Source organism: Artemia franciscana, chromosome 7 (assembly GCF_032884065.1).
Source record: "Artemia franciscana chromosome 7, ASM3288406v1, whole genome shotgun sequence".
NCBI lineage: Eukaryota > Metazoa > Arthropoda > Branchiopoda > Anostraca > Artemiidae > Artemia > Artemia franciscana.
The window spans coordinates 18,894,196-18,909,864 of record NC_088869.1 but is presented as its reverse complement, the minus strand read 5'-3'; the positions used below and the strand labels follow the sequence as shown (position 1 = coordinate 18,909,864).

General features: G+C 35.1%; 1 protein-coding gene across 1 annotated transcript in view; it reads right to left on the bottom strand.

Annotated features, from left to right (window-relative positions):
• Nucleotides 1-15,078, bottom strand: part of LOC136028940 (uncharacterized) — a 68,299-nt gene extending 53,221 nt beyond the window's left edge. Inside the window, exons 1-3 of the mRNA XM_065706924.1 lie at nt 15,019-15,078; nt 8,659-10,845; nt 116-256 (exon numbers count right to left, since the gene is read on the bottom strand). Coding sequence (XP_065562996.1) covers nt 116-256; nt 8,659-10,622 — 2,105 coding nt within the window. The 5' untranslated portion in view covers nt 10,623-10,845; nt 15,019-15,078. The remainder of the gene's footprint in view (nt 1-115; nt 257-8,658; nt 10,846-15,018) is intronic.
• Nucleotides 15,079-15,669: the final 591 nt, after the last annotated feature.

Genomic DNA, 15,669 nt, shown 5'->3' with positions numbered 1-15,669 from the left:
TGTTCTCTCAGAATATTTAGTTTTTCAATCACCATTATCATTTTCTTTCCTGAAAAATTCAGCAAAACAAGAACTTGTGAAATTGGGTTATTGCGAATTGATTTATCTGACTTACCTGCTTATAAAGAAAGAGGCGACTTTTTGTAGCTTGGGCGTTTGTAAAATAGCGTAGAGAGTCAAAATGTTTCCAAAAATACTTAGAAATATAATGATGACACAAATGGATCCAGCAAAGGTGGTTAGGGTTCGGTTTGCCCTAGAATCATAAGAAGAATTAAATTACAAGGGAAAAATTACCATTAGGAAAACAAGCTATTCTAGCAAAGTATATACTCTGTCAAAATACTTCGGATAAATAGTACTCATTTGATGTTTATTAAAATCAATTAAATAAACATTTTACGAAAAAAGTAGTTTTTTAAAGAAAAGTGAACAGCCATATTAGAACAAGGTGTGATAAATTTTTATAGTAATTCAATCTTAAAACAAACACAAAGTACTATAAATAAAAACCAAAAGGAAAAAAATAAAATAAACAATCATATCAAACATAAAGATAAAAGATACAAATATAGATGAATGAATGAATAATAAAATGAATAAAAATTAAAATGAATAATCCAATCAAAGTTAAACAAGAAATTATCATAAATTTGAGTAGGATTACCTTTCCCTCAACCGTCGAAAAACCTAAATAACGACGAAGACCACGCCACGCCGCCACAAAATACTTTTTGAAGAATTCGCCATTATTAGCAATGATCTAGGCATAAAGCAAGTAGTTCGAGAAGCAATTGAAATCAGACTTAAAATTAATAATAATATTTCCTTAAATAGGGATTTAGGAGAATATTCACTGAATGCTCTATGCACAAATTTAATTAAAAATGACCTTACGAAATATTATAAAAAACCAATAGATATTAACGCAGAACCTGTCACAGATAGACCTATGAGATCAGCAGCGAAAAAAGCTAGGCCAACATTAAATACGTGTTTTTAAATCATTTTCTTTCATTTCAATGAATTGCCTCGTTTCATCACAATTTATTTATCAGTCCTGGTTGAACTTCACTGAGGTAAGGATGCTGGGACTGTTTTGAAAAACTGTTCATCTTACTGTTATTGATTTTATCCTCTTGTAAGTTGTTTTTTCTTATTTGTATTGCTGAGGACGGCCAACGGACATAGGGCCGAAATATTCATTCTAATTTGTTTCCCACTGTCTTGAGAAATTCCCTATTGTTCTTCTTGTTTTTGGTGTTTGCTTCTAAAAATCATAGTGTCATTCGCACTAACTGAAAACAAAATATATCTGAAAATTTCGTTTCTTATAATTATACGTTGAAAAATCAAAATTGCTGAAGTTACAAAGAATAAATATCATTATATATTAAAAAAAGTCTTTTTTTATTAGTTTTTTCCAGTCATCTTGATTATATATATATATATATATATATATATATATATATATATATATATATATATATATATATATATATATATATATTTATATATATATATATAATACCACAGTTAACTTGAGATGTTACAGCTTGGATATGACTTTTGAGTTATTAGAATTTGTTTTATATAATACTTACATAAGATTTGGTGGTGATTTGTACAAGCAAATCGTGGAAATTCCCATGGGGGGGGGGGGAATTGCCAGCCCATTTATAGCTGACTTGTTTTTAAGTCAACTAGAATATAAATATATGATGGATAAGAATAATCCAAATAATTTAAAACATGTTTTGTCAAATAATAAAAGATATTTGGATGATATTTTGGTCTTAAATTGTAAGGATTTCATTGATATTTCTAAGAATATATATCCATCAGAGCTTACTCTTGAACCTAGTCATGGCGCTGGTCATGAAGATCATTTCTTAGATTTAAATGTTAATATTTGTGATAATAATAAATTAAGTTTTAAAATGTATAATAAAACGGATGATTTTGATTTTGAAGTGATTAGTTTCCCATTCCCTGAAAGTAATATACACTCAAATATCACATATTCTGCGTTTTTCTCACAGTTACTTCGTTATGCAAGGATTTGTAGTAATTATATTGTTTTTAAAAATAGATGTAAAATCTTAAACCAAAAATTGATATCAAGAGGTTTTTCTGCAAATAAATTAACTTGGCAATTTAAAAAATTTAGTTTTCATTATAACGAACTTTTAAATAAATATCAAAAGAATTATCTGGAAATACTTAAAGAAATTTTCAACTAATTTCGGAGGTTCGACAAATGATGATGCAGTGCCATTTATTTTGAATTGTGTTTCTAATAGAGCGGATTTTTTAAAAAAATAGCCACATGGTAAAGATGAATTCTATAATTGTTTAGTTCATTAATTTTTTTTTTTGCAATGAGTTAATATTTGTGATTTGGTAAATTTTATCATATCTAGTTTACCTTTTGTTGCTAAAAAGAGGGATATATTAACAGGATAAGCTTGTTTTGCTGTTACTTGGTTGTTTTACATTTGCTGTTTTTTTTTTCATAGGCATGTATTTTGGGGGTGACACCTGACACGGGGATGCCATGGATATTCTGTGGTAGCCACAACACTTGGCTGGGTAGAGAATTTAAAGTGGCGAAACCCTATAGGCCAGTGTATTCTCCTGATGAGCCCTTGTGTTGGGTTGTTGCCTCTGAATTATTTGTCTTTATTATTTTTTCTATTGTTTTGTAAATGACGACTTATACTTATTGACGACATGACTGCCTGTCCATGGATTATTCTTTATGGCTGATTGTGTTTGGCTATGCTGTTTGACCTATGTGATTGTATGGATGAGTAGGGTTAAGGCCTCATTCAAGTGCTGGTCTATATTAATCACTAATTTAGGAAAACAGTCTTCCTTTTCTCCTTTTGTCTCTTTTTTTTTTTATGTGTTTGTGCTGTTGCATTGGTGATTTCTCTTTTAATGATATATATATATATATATATATATATATATATATATATATATATATATATATATATATATATATATATATATATATATATATATATATATATATATATGAAGGCTTGTGAAGAACAAGACAATTTGTTCATTGAAATGCACTTTTTTAGGCATTTTTTAGTTTCATATATATCTGGATGCACATTTTTTAATTTTAGTACAATATCTCCTTCAAAATTTCTTATCCTTAGCCATTCCTGAGATATTGCAGATATGTTCTTTTGATAATCTGGATGCATGTAGTGTCTTTTGATTTGCTTCGTACTTCCCTAGAAGTTCAACTTAAAACCCTTAGATACTCCTAGATATTGCTGCTTTAGGCGCTTGAAAATTTGGATGCGTATGGAATGTGATTTAGTTCAACCACCCACTCGACACTTCCTTAGAGAGTCAATACCCTTATATGTTCTTAAGATATTGCAGATACGCCATTGTGATAGCCTGGATGCACATATTATCTATAGAATCAGTTCAACATATTCCTAAAAACTCCTTAAAAGCTTCATCATGGTGACAGATAGCATAAAAACCCTCGAAATGGGTATCGTATCGAAATGTATCGAACATATCGAAAACAATGTAGTTACCACTATCGAAGACCCGAAACAGGAAAGTTTCAGCCCCCCACCCCCACCTTGAACATCAAGGTAAACAATTGCTTCCATCGGCAACCCTGATGTGTTCTCTGTTTTTTTTTTTTCGCCACTAGCGGGGTACTGGAATATCATAGAGAGCTTTTTAAGGGCTCATGTGAAAGAAAATTGTTTTTTCTAATATATGATCGGACTCAGAAAGAAGAAAACCAACATAATTAATTATTTTAGAGGGGTAATTTTACTTTCATTTAATCACTTTTCAAGTATTGATGTATACGATTTAACAGAGAGCAGTAAGGGTTTATGAGGGTGGTAGCCCCCATCATATTATAGGTTAATGCTTATAATATGGCATGATTAATCATACTAATCATGATTTAATCATACCTGGGCATGATTAAAAAAAAAAATCAAATAAATAAGAATCAACATAACAACTTAAGACTAGAGAATTTTCTTATGGTGATGCTGCCCTTCCTCAATTCCTTGCTCTTAACACTCAAGTTTTATTCTGAAATCCTTCAAAAATAACTTTCCACTTAACTTTGGAATATTTTTAACATTCCAAAAGGCTTTAGCACAAAGAGCGAGTGGTTAAGAAGGGGGCACCCTCCCACATACATTAAATGATTCTTGTACATTTAAAGTTTCAATATCGTTTCTTACCTTAATCTGAAAATTCGTTTGCAAGTCTTTTATTAAAATTCTTGGCATATCTTAGCATATCTTGACATTCTTCGGAAAAACTCATTACAATTTTCATTTGCTTTAAAAGCATTCAAATACATTTGTTTTAAAACCCTTAAACTATATTGGGAATTGAGATGGCTTTCTTGCTAAGAGAAGAATATAAAAATAACTATATATAGAGTTTGTAATTGGCAAAAGAGGAGCACTTCCTTGGTCTCCAAAAATGCCTATGATATTAAAATGGAACTTTCATTAAATGCCGAGGGGAATATTGTACAAAATCAAACCACTGTGTGTGCATGCTAATTGTCTAAAGGGCGCATCAGCAATATCCTAGGACCAGCTGAGGGTATTGAGCTGAGACTTTCAGGGGCTGTTTAGGGGGATGTTGAGCAAACCTTTTGAAACTATGTGCATAGTGCTACTACATAAGTGTACTACTATACTCCTGCTGCTACTCCTACTACCACTAGCACTACTTTTTTTTTACTATTACTGCTACTACTTCTACTGCTACTACTACTACTAATATTACTATTACTACTACTACTACTACTAATACTACTACTACTACTACTACTACTGCTACTACTACTACTACTACTACTATTAGTACTACTACTACTACTTATTTACTGTTACTCCTGCTACTACTACTATAATTTTCATTCTCTTTGACTGGAGGACCAAAGTCTGCCTATTACTTTAAAACATCCCACATCATATCTTCCTGTCAATTACATCTTATTAAGCCAGGTATACTGCGTGAATCATGCAGGGATTTTCGATTCGCCTTGTTGGAGGCATAACTACTACTACTAACAACTCACAGCAGCACGAAGCCACCTGAGGCCTACGCATGCTCCTCCTCGATTTATATCTATTCAAAGCCTCCCATTAACACCCTCTCAGGAAATTATCATTTCCTTTAAATCTTTCTTTATGACGTCCTACCCCCAGAGGAGGTGGATGTCCTCCCACCCACCCCATTTTATACCAAGAGGCACAAAGTGGGGCCTTAACTCCCTCCCCCCAATTTACTTCCTGTGAAGTGAGGCATGGACCTGAAAACAAACGAAGCTGCTGGTCCTGATGGAATCCAGCCTGAACTCCTGAAAATAAACTGAGAATCACTCATTGGTCTTTACCACAAAATTGACACAGCTGCTTGGAAAAAGGGCCACTTCCACAAATTTCGGTGCGAAGCGACGACAATCCCCATACATATAAACGGCTCTAAAGCTGTCTGCGACAATTACCACCCAGTAAGTCTTACCAGCCACGTCACAAAAATCCTCAGAAGAGTCATGCTCGGGCGTATACAAGCCATTTCCTCAATGGACATTCAAGAAAAACAAATCAGCTTCCAACCTAATAAATGCACAATTGATCAGACATTCAATGCTCGACAGATCATGAAAAGCTGAGCGAAATTGGCCACAGTATCTACCACCTCTTCATAGACTTTAAACAAGCTTTCGGTGTCATATGGAGAGAAGGTCTATAGTAAATCCTTCTTCACTTTGGTATCCCATCAAAACTGATCTTTCTGATCAAAGATATGTATAAGAATATCCGAAGCCGCGTCATAGCGGGAGAAGGACTTACTGAAAGCTCCTAAGCCTCTACTGGAGTGTTACAAGGTTACCTAATATCATCGGAGCCGTTTAATCTTTTCCTTCATGCAGCCCTTTTACTCACAGACAACCTTTTTGGCACCCTTATCGGAAGAGTAGTGTTAAATAAACTAGCACATGTCGATGACATAGACCTAATAGCCGATCCCTTCAAGACCTCAAATCCTAGGTAACACCGTTCACTCGTCTACCAACCTCTTCGGGATGGCCATTAACACCTCAAAAACAAAACCATGCGCAGCTCATGCATGCCCGATTAGCACGTAAATCTCAGCCTATGGCTTGGTGGAGATATCAATGAGTGCGTGGAAGACTTCACCTACCTAGGGAGCCTACTTACTTCTGATAACAACAAAATCATATACATCAAGAGATGCCTGACACTTGCAAACTCCAGTTTTAAAACCCTGATACCCATCTGGAGGAATAGGAATTTATTAATAATTATCAAAAAGGAATTTTCTACTCCCTCATTATTCCTATTGCCATCTATTCCTGTGAATCCCGGACACTTAAGACTGACAATCAGTGTTGCCTAGCTGCCTTTGAAACCACATACCTACGGCGCATCGCTGGTATCACCTGCTATGACAAAGTCTCCAAATCCAAACTTCTCTATAACCTGAAAATTAGAAATTCTAAAGTTGTGACCGAAAAAATGTCTCATGCTGAAGTGATGCAGAAGGGAACTAAGTCATGGGTAGAATAAAGAAAGTCGTCTGGTTCTGACTGGATTTGGAGGGAGATCTTGCTCTGATCCCAAATCTTTAAATTCCTGCTCTTTTTCCGTACAATATTATTTCTAATATTTTTCCTTTATTTGGCATTTTCAGACCTTACCTTTAAAAATGCTGTACCCCATCCGAATGAAAGATATCTAATCTTGATTCTAAAATTTAACTCCTCAGATTAGTGTTGGACCTTATTTTTCCTTCTATCCTTAAAAGATGCTTTATCTCAAGAATAGCACTCGATCTTAGCTAAAATTGATTTTACTCAATACCCTCTCCACCTAGCCTACGTAAATTGTGTAGCCAATTATCTGTATGATGATTATCTCTTAGGACATTACTTCATAGGCTCATTTTCAAAATCATTCATTTTCGCATTGTAATTGCCCTTATTGCCCTCACCCTCTCCATGTCCAATACTGATTATGATTCTAACTTGATTTAACAGAATGTTGTTCGTTTACTTCGGCTCTGTACATTAAATCTTCAATAGACTTTCAAAAAATGAATACATTATTTGATTCGTAAATTAAAAATGTTACGTCGTCTAGATATTGAAATTCCGGCAAAAAATTACCAATGATTGTTTAAATTTTTTATTTAGGCATATGATGGAATATAATAGAAGCAGAAATGAAACGTTTTGACAAAAGCAGTGTCTTTTAACAATAGCCAAAATAAATTGAGAGTCATGCAATCTTCTTCTTCTTCTGTTTTGAATTAGTGTGGAGACGTATTTCCATAATCTCATCCCCAGAATCAAATTCCAAACCCTACCATGTGTTGCTGCAGCTGAGTTCGAACTCTGGGTCCTTTACTACCAAGCTAAAATCAATTTCAAAGCGCCCCTACATCAACCCTAATAATTTTGTCTTATTCTTCTTTTTTGGGTTATTATCGAAATGCTTTCACATTATCTAATCACAAGAATCAAATTCTGAGATTTGAATTGTGTTGCTGCAGCTGAGTTCGAACTCTGGGTCCTATACTACCAAGACAAGATAAATCTTGAAGCACACTTACAGCATCCCAAATAAATTTTTCTTCTTTTTCTTGCCTGAATTAGTATAATCATGCCTCCACATTATCTCATCACCGGAATCAAATTCTGAGCCCTGTAGTGTGTTGCTGCAGTTGAGTTCGAACTCTGGGTCCTTTACTACCAAACTAAGATCAATTTCAAAGTGCCCCAACCGCACCCCCAATAATTTTTCTTCTTCTTATTGTTTGGATTAATATGGAAATGCTTTCAAAATATCTCATCACCAGAATAAAATTCCGAGGTCTGCAGTGTGTTGCTGCAGCCGAGTTCGAACTCTGGTCCTGTACTACCAAGATAAGAGCAATTTCAAGCCGCCCATACAGCACCCCTAATAATTTTTCTTATTTTTCTTGTATGGGTTAGTATGGACATGCTTTCACATTATCTCATCACCAGAATCAAACTCCGAGCCCTGTAGTGTGTTGCTGCAAAATGATTTTGAATTCTGCAGTCTTAGCCCTATATTACCAAGCTAAGATCAATTACAGTATGGCAGTAAAGGAAGTAACTATTCTAAAATTCTTTGTTCTTTCCTGAACTATCCACTTATTACTTATTGGCTAAATCCTTGCTTTCAATGATAGAGTATATTTTCTGAAAGATATTGAGAACTGAAGAGATTATAATTATCCCTTCAGTTGCCGTAATAAAAAAAGGTAGTTACTAACTATTTATCATTTTAATTTCCTGATTGTTTCTTAATGTTTAAACAATCACAAATACAGTACTTCATACTCACTATAGTGCTTGTTGATATTCCATACTGGTCACACGAGTGACCCGGTTTCCATAGTGAAAGTCATCGTATTGCAAGTGAGATGAGTTGTGAGAGAGAGAGAGAGAGAGAGAGAGAGAGAGAGAGAGAGAGAGAGAGAGAGAGAGAGAGAGAGAGAGAGAGAGAGAGAGAGAGAGAGAGAAGGGGATATGCATAAAGAGAGGGAGAGAAAAAGAGAAGAAGTAATAAATTTGATAGTTACCGGTCGATGAGCCTTCCGTTATATAATGAACCATCCTCTTCTGGCTCTATCTCGGCTGCTTGAATAGTTCCACTCCATATAGTAGAAATCCTTGAGTCATTTTCCGATTTTGAATTTATGCCCCCTAATCCTGTCTTAGTAACATAAATTATGTCTTTAAAACTAGGCTCAGTCAACTCCATTCCAAAACTTTCATTTATTAAACGAAAACCATCCTGTTGTAACGTAAAACGCTTATCGTTATCGTGCATAGTTTTCAAAACTGTGGAAGAATATAATGAAGTGTTTAGGAGTGGTGGCTCTAACGTAGAATCTTCACTGTATTTTATAACAGTTCCAGCTTTTGGAGTGCTTTCGAAAACTGTCTCGTTCAATTCTATGTTCGAGCGGTCATTCATTAACTGAGGTCCACCACTTTGGAAAGTAGAATATTTATCAGGCTCAAGCATAGTGTTCGGAATTGTCGAAAGATATGATGAATTATTTAGTAGCGGCTCTTTAGTTGTGGAATCTTCAGTAAATTTGCTACTAATTTCTGCTTTGTGGGTATTTTCTTCATTGAAGTCAACACTAAAACTGTCATTTTTAAACTGAGGACCATTACTCCGGAACATAGAAGTCATGTTAGAATCAAACATAGTATCCAAACTTGTCGAAAAGTGTAATGAGGTATTCAAGAAAGGTGCTTCAAACATAGAATCTTCATTGTATTTACTATTGCTTCCACTTATTTCGCTGTGAGGATCTAAGATAGACATTGTGTTGGTATTATTTGACTGTATCTCTTGCGTAAATATACTGCTAATACAGTTATCATCTGGATTTAAATCTAGATTATTGACAAAGTCTGTGGAATTGGTTTCCATTACATATGATGGAGCAACATCTTCATTTATGTTTGTATCTATCGTATTGTTTTGTTGGTCAGAGTCACCTTTATCCCGCAGTTGATGATCTTTGAAAGCTGTACCTTTTCCAAAAAGAGAGATTAGAGCTGTCGTATCAGTATTGGTACTACTACTTTGCAAAGTAGAATCTTTGTCAAGCCCAAGCATAGTGTTTGGAATCGTCGAAAGATGTGATGAATTGTTCAGCAGCAGCTCTTTAGTCGTGGAATCTTCATTAAATTTGCTACTAATTTCAGCTTCTTTTGTAGTTTTTAACTTTCTCTCATTAAAGTTAATACTAAAATTGTCATTTTTAAACTGAGGGCCATTACTCCTGAACATAGATATCATGTCAGGATCAAACATAGCATTCGAGCTTGCCGAAAGGTCGACTGAAGTATTCAAGAGAGGGGTTTTAAACAAAGAATCTTCATTGTGTTTATTATCAATTCCGCTTATTTCAGTAGGAGGATCTAAGATATACATTGTGTCGGTATTATTTGACTGTATCTTTTCTAGCGTAACCAAGCTCACAATAGGGCTATCATCTGGATTTAAATTTAGATCATTGACAAGGTCTGTGGAATTGATTACCACTGCATCTGGTGTTGAAACATCTGTATTTATGTTTACATACATATTATCGTTTTGTAGGTCAGAGTCACCTTTATCCTGTAGTTGATGATCTTTAAAAGCTGATGTTTTTCCAAACCGAGCGATTAGACCTGTCGTATCAGTATTGTATATCCCGTTTCTGTTATACTTTTTGGAAGAAGATGGATTGTTTATTCTCGCTCCTTCAATATTTGATGCTTCATGCCCTGCTTCAAGTTTGACAGTCAAGTTTGGTTTGATCAAAGTAACTTCCGTTAGAGGAGTTGTCGATATAATAACTTCCTTTATGGTATTATTTGACAAAAATGTTGAATCACGCTCAAATACAATAATTAAGTCGTCAGTTGAATTATTAATTAGTTCTTTGTTGACAGAGCTTTGTACAAGACAGAAAAGGATTATAAAGGAAGCAAAAAACTCGGAGACACTTTCAAAGGTGGCGAATGTCAAAGGGTAAGGCATTTGAATGTTTTCTTAAGTTTTTATTTCTTATATAGATATTAGGTTAGAAAAATAATTTAGCACGTTCCACTGTGGTTAAAAGAATTTTCCGGAATTATTCACATCAGGCTCCATGAAATAAACTGCTAGAACCCTTCAAAAAATCTTCTTGTCCTGAAAAAAGACATACGATTGTGCATACTTCAAAGTGGAGCTTGTTAGGCCCAAACTACGAGACAAGTACCTGCAAAAAGGGTTGGATAATATTTGAACCTCCGCTACCCTGAAATGTAGACATTTTTCTAGTTTAAAAGTAATGACTTGATAATTTTTTGCTTATCTTTGTATTTTTTTTAACATCCCTCCATAAGAATACTACCCCCTCGTCGAAAATGAATTCCTGCGTGCGTTTTAGCACGAAGTATTGCAGAAGTTTCATTGTTCAGCACTATTTAATGAACAAATTTAGCCACAGAGGCGTCAATTGAGTAGAATTAAGAGAGGGAATTGTATTTTTCAAATCTAGGGAGACAGTCGTTTTCAATATTTCCAATGAAAATGCAAAAAAATGCATTTTTAATAAAAAAAAAACAATAAGGTATAGCCAAAGATTATAGGAGTGCAAAAATTTGCATGGGCACCTTCCCTCCTCCCTAATTGACGGCACCACTGTTTAGGTGGTTTTTGTCGAAAAATGACATTTTTTCCAGAAATAATTCTTCCTGAAAGGATTCCTCAAAACAATACATGAAGTAGCTATTCTGGCAAAATCAACCGCAAGTTAAAATGTTTGTAAAGGAAAAGGGACTGTGAGTCCATGAAACTCGTAATTAATTTATTATTCTGACCATTAAATGGTCAACTGATTTTTTTCAATGATTCATTGTAAAGAGTTTATTATGCATTAAATACAGAAACGAACATACTACACACGCGGAACCTGAATTTAATAATCCTAATGTACCTTAACAGTTTGCCACTAGTAAAAAGAAATGTGTTGTACAGCAACACTACTACTTCCCAAGGCTGTATCCAGGATTTTGTTCGGGAGCGGAGGGGTTACAAAAAAAAACTTTTAAAAACGGATCAAAAGTTTAGATGGGTCAAAAGATAGGTAAAATAAGATAGGTAAAGATAAAAGATAGGTGAAATAAAGTGTTTTTTTAAAGCCGAAAATGCGGCCATGAACAAAAAAAGGTACAAATATGATAAACTTATATCAGCCATCATCAGAAGACACTTAAAAGAAACATTACATTTACTTAATGCCAGAACTTTTTTTAGGAAATATAATCTCCACATATATTCATTTCTGTTATGTTTTTACGAGTCGAACAAAAATTAGATAAGAGGTTCAAATTACCCCCCCCCCTCCTGGATGCAGCCTTCCTACTTCTGCAAATTTTTTCATAATTAACAGTCTAAGAGACGCAATTCCAATAACCTTCAACATGTAAAGATTGTGAAGCGGATCGAAAACGTTCGAAGTGCATAAAATTTGCAGTAGTTTTTCTGAACATAAATAGAAATATTTTTTAAGTTTACGAAGTAACATATTACAGAAGAAACATAAAACTGTCCTAGCTCTGAAAGTAAACTTATTATGGTTCTTTTAACGTCAGACTTGTAAAACATATCATATCACTTGTTCAAGTCCCTAATGGAAAATTCTTTATCACTTCCAGCTTTCTATGAATTAATTCTGGAAAAGTCAATCCAGAGTTCCCAAGTCCCCTTCTGTTTAACGAAATTTTCTGTGATTTTATAGCTGTATAAGGTTCTAGCCAAAAGTTACACTAAACGAATTTAGTGACGATCTGACTCCTTGGTGGTGGAAGAGAGTGGAGGGGGGCCCCTAGAGTAAAATTAAGCTGAAGTGATTGTCGTACCTCCACCAAGCTTAATGGGCTGGATGAAATCCAAGCTCTGCCAAAGGCACAGGAGGGGCGAGTTGGGTAAGGTATCACCAACTTCTTAAATTCAGCACATCTGCGAGAAGGGATCGTCAGATATTGGCCGAAGTTGGTGAGATGTAAGAACTATTGTAATAGTTACACCTTTCAGTGTCTAGAGCCCAACCATACGTTCTGGGAATAAGAGGGGGGATGAGAATCTAAGAATCTAATGGAAGAGGTTATCCAATATCTAATTTCATTGGTGGGTAAGGAGGCTCCTAAATTTTCATCTTCATGAGGTGTGCCAGAACATTTTAATGGACCTCGACAAAATTTAACAGGAAATAAGAGTATATGACCTATTTTTTAAGGGAGTGCGCAACTGAACTGACCTGTATAGGGAAAGTAAAGGAGGTTCCTAAAGTGTATGTCATCAGATAAATAATCTGAAAGTTTGTCATATTTGAATGAAACTGAATCTGAAGTACATTTGATTTATTATCTCTGCTTTTCAAAGTCTGGTACCAATTTGGCCTCTGTTTGGAAAGAGCAAGGGCAACCCTAGTTTTATAATGGTAAGGTATCTTCCAGAAAGGGTTGTCGCATATCAGCCAGAAGTAGTTGGGAGAAAGAATTTTTGTAATCTCTGTGCTGTTTGGAACCCTGAGCTCGCTCACGGGCTCTTTCCAACCTCTCTGCAGAAAGGGTAAGAAGGTCCCTAAGTTTTGTCATCATCCCACAATCAAAGGCGGGGACCGTCAGATTCCAGGCATATCAGACGGAGACTAACAGGTGGCCCCGTTTGTTGATTTTTTGGCGTCTGGACGCAACCCAACCTCTGCACAGGAGAAAAAAGCCATAAAAATCCTGCCATTAAGGCACCTACCGAATGGAATGTCAGACCCCAACCAACTTAGTGAAAATTAAAAGTAGACCAATTGTCCTAGTTTTTTCTTTTGGGCTTTTCTTGCCTAATTCAGCCTTATTTAGATTAGGGGTTTTTTCGTGTGGCATCAGATGGATTTCTAAAAATAAAATTTTTTCAACTGATCATTCCATGTCCAATTATCCGACATGAAGACAAAAAAAAAGTTTTCTTGAACTGGTTAGTCTCGACGACAGGAAAAAAGTCAGCTCATATAAGGAAGCTAACCAATATTTCTGGCAATATTTTGAAGGAAAATTAATAGCCACACACTCAGGAGTGGTTTTTTTTTTAAAGAAAATAATCGCTAAAGAAATTGGATGGCATAGAAGCTCTGTTTATACATAAAAGTAAATTGAATCCCTTATTATATTTACTTGTACTTGCCATGGGACCAGAACTGAACGCCTAACCCGGTATCTAGGAGACTCCGTATGTTTGACCCCCCTTTTATCGTGATCTTGCGCCGATTCTTCAGCAAACCAGAACCAGCAGCTCTCCCTTTTCTTCATAGATGTTTCACAGGAATTTTCTTGGCAAAGAGCTTCTTACACCCTTGGCACCCCGACTGGGTCAAGGCACCTCTTCTACCGCAGTTGTCCTCCTGTAGAGGATCCTCCCGTGATGGTGTGATGCCTCGCCATACAGTTTAACCCATTGCTGAGAGAAGGTTTGTGACTCACAGGACGTATCCACACACTGGTGGCCCCTGCTGATTGTATATAAGAGGCACCTTCTTCCTCCTCCACCTGTATTTATGACCGCAAGGTGAACATACTTCTAGCTTCTATTATGGGTCCTAAGGGACCTCCTATTCAATGAAGGTTCCCTACATATCCGTAGATTGTACCCTACCTGCCACCTGGGAACCTGCTGAGTGGCCTGAGAGAGGTCCCCACTGAGAAAGTGTCTCCGTAGGTGTCTCAGAACTCCCTTATTCCTACAACTGATGAATGCTCCTTATCGCAGAAATTTGTGAGTCTAAAGGATTATTTTTCTAAACACTATTTGTTTAAACCAATTTTAGAACTCCAGACTCTGAAAATCTCCATAAATTCATTCCTTTTACATCAGCTTTTATGGCGCTCAAATCCTCTGCACAGTTTAAATCAAAAGGGTTTGAACCTACCAAAGGAGAGATTAGTGTCTTATCCTTTCGTCCTAAAATTCATACTTTAATTCCAATTTATGGTTTTGCAACATCAATCGTCATATATGTTTGAGCCACCCATAGGTGTGCTTTAAGCGAATGTCAGAAAGGAATCTAAATGACTCCGCCTGGTTTACCCGTTGTTGCATTAATCTGATGCTGCTATTTTATCTAATGAAAAGCGACTAGGAACACAAAGATTGATTTTGTTCCTCTGTATGAAATTCTAAGCAAGTAAAACGAAACAAAATTTTTCATATAATGTTCACTTACAGTCTTTGCTGTATTGCTTAGAACAAAATTCCACAAAAAAAATCCAGTTCCATGACCGGGAACAATGTATAACTTATTCCAAAATTCCATGGGAAATAAAATAAATGCAAAGATTAAATCTACTGAGGTGTTTCTAGCTGAATAGAAGTAAATATTCACATGACTTTTTCTTACCCTTTAAAGTCAAATATGGCTTTACCATTAATCAGCGATAAACTTTTATAATCCTTCAAAAGACTGTTTCAAGTAGTCATTAATAAAGACATTAGTTATATCTCTTACCAGGATGTGGTTCTAACCACAAAATGGCAAAAAAAAGGATCTAGATAAGAATAGGGTGCTTATAGATCGTTTCACGGAAATTTCCAGACATGGGAAATAAAAGTTTCTAAGCTCTGGAAAACTTATCCGAAGTTTTTTTACACTATAATATTTTAGTTGTTTATTTAGCCAATATCTGTAGAAATAGCTATCAAGGGACTTGCGGTAGGAAATTAAATTTCAATATCTTTCAGAAACATGATGCCTTTGTGTTAAGCCCCAAATAAATTTTTAAATTGGGATATACATCTTCCCTTTTACCATCTTTGTTCTCGTTTCGTTATTTTCATCGATATTAAAAACTGATCCTGGCCTAGCTTATTTATTTATTTACCGAAATAAAATCACACTGAAAATAATTTATTGGAAACATCTAAATAAGAAATTAAGTAACAACTCTACAAGAACGAGATAGAGCTAAAGGGAAAGAATGAGAAGGGACGACAAAGAAAGAGAAATATAATAATGTAACATCTTCAGATGAATATAGTAATATGTGAGAAA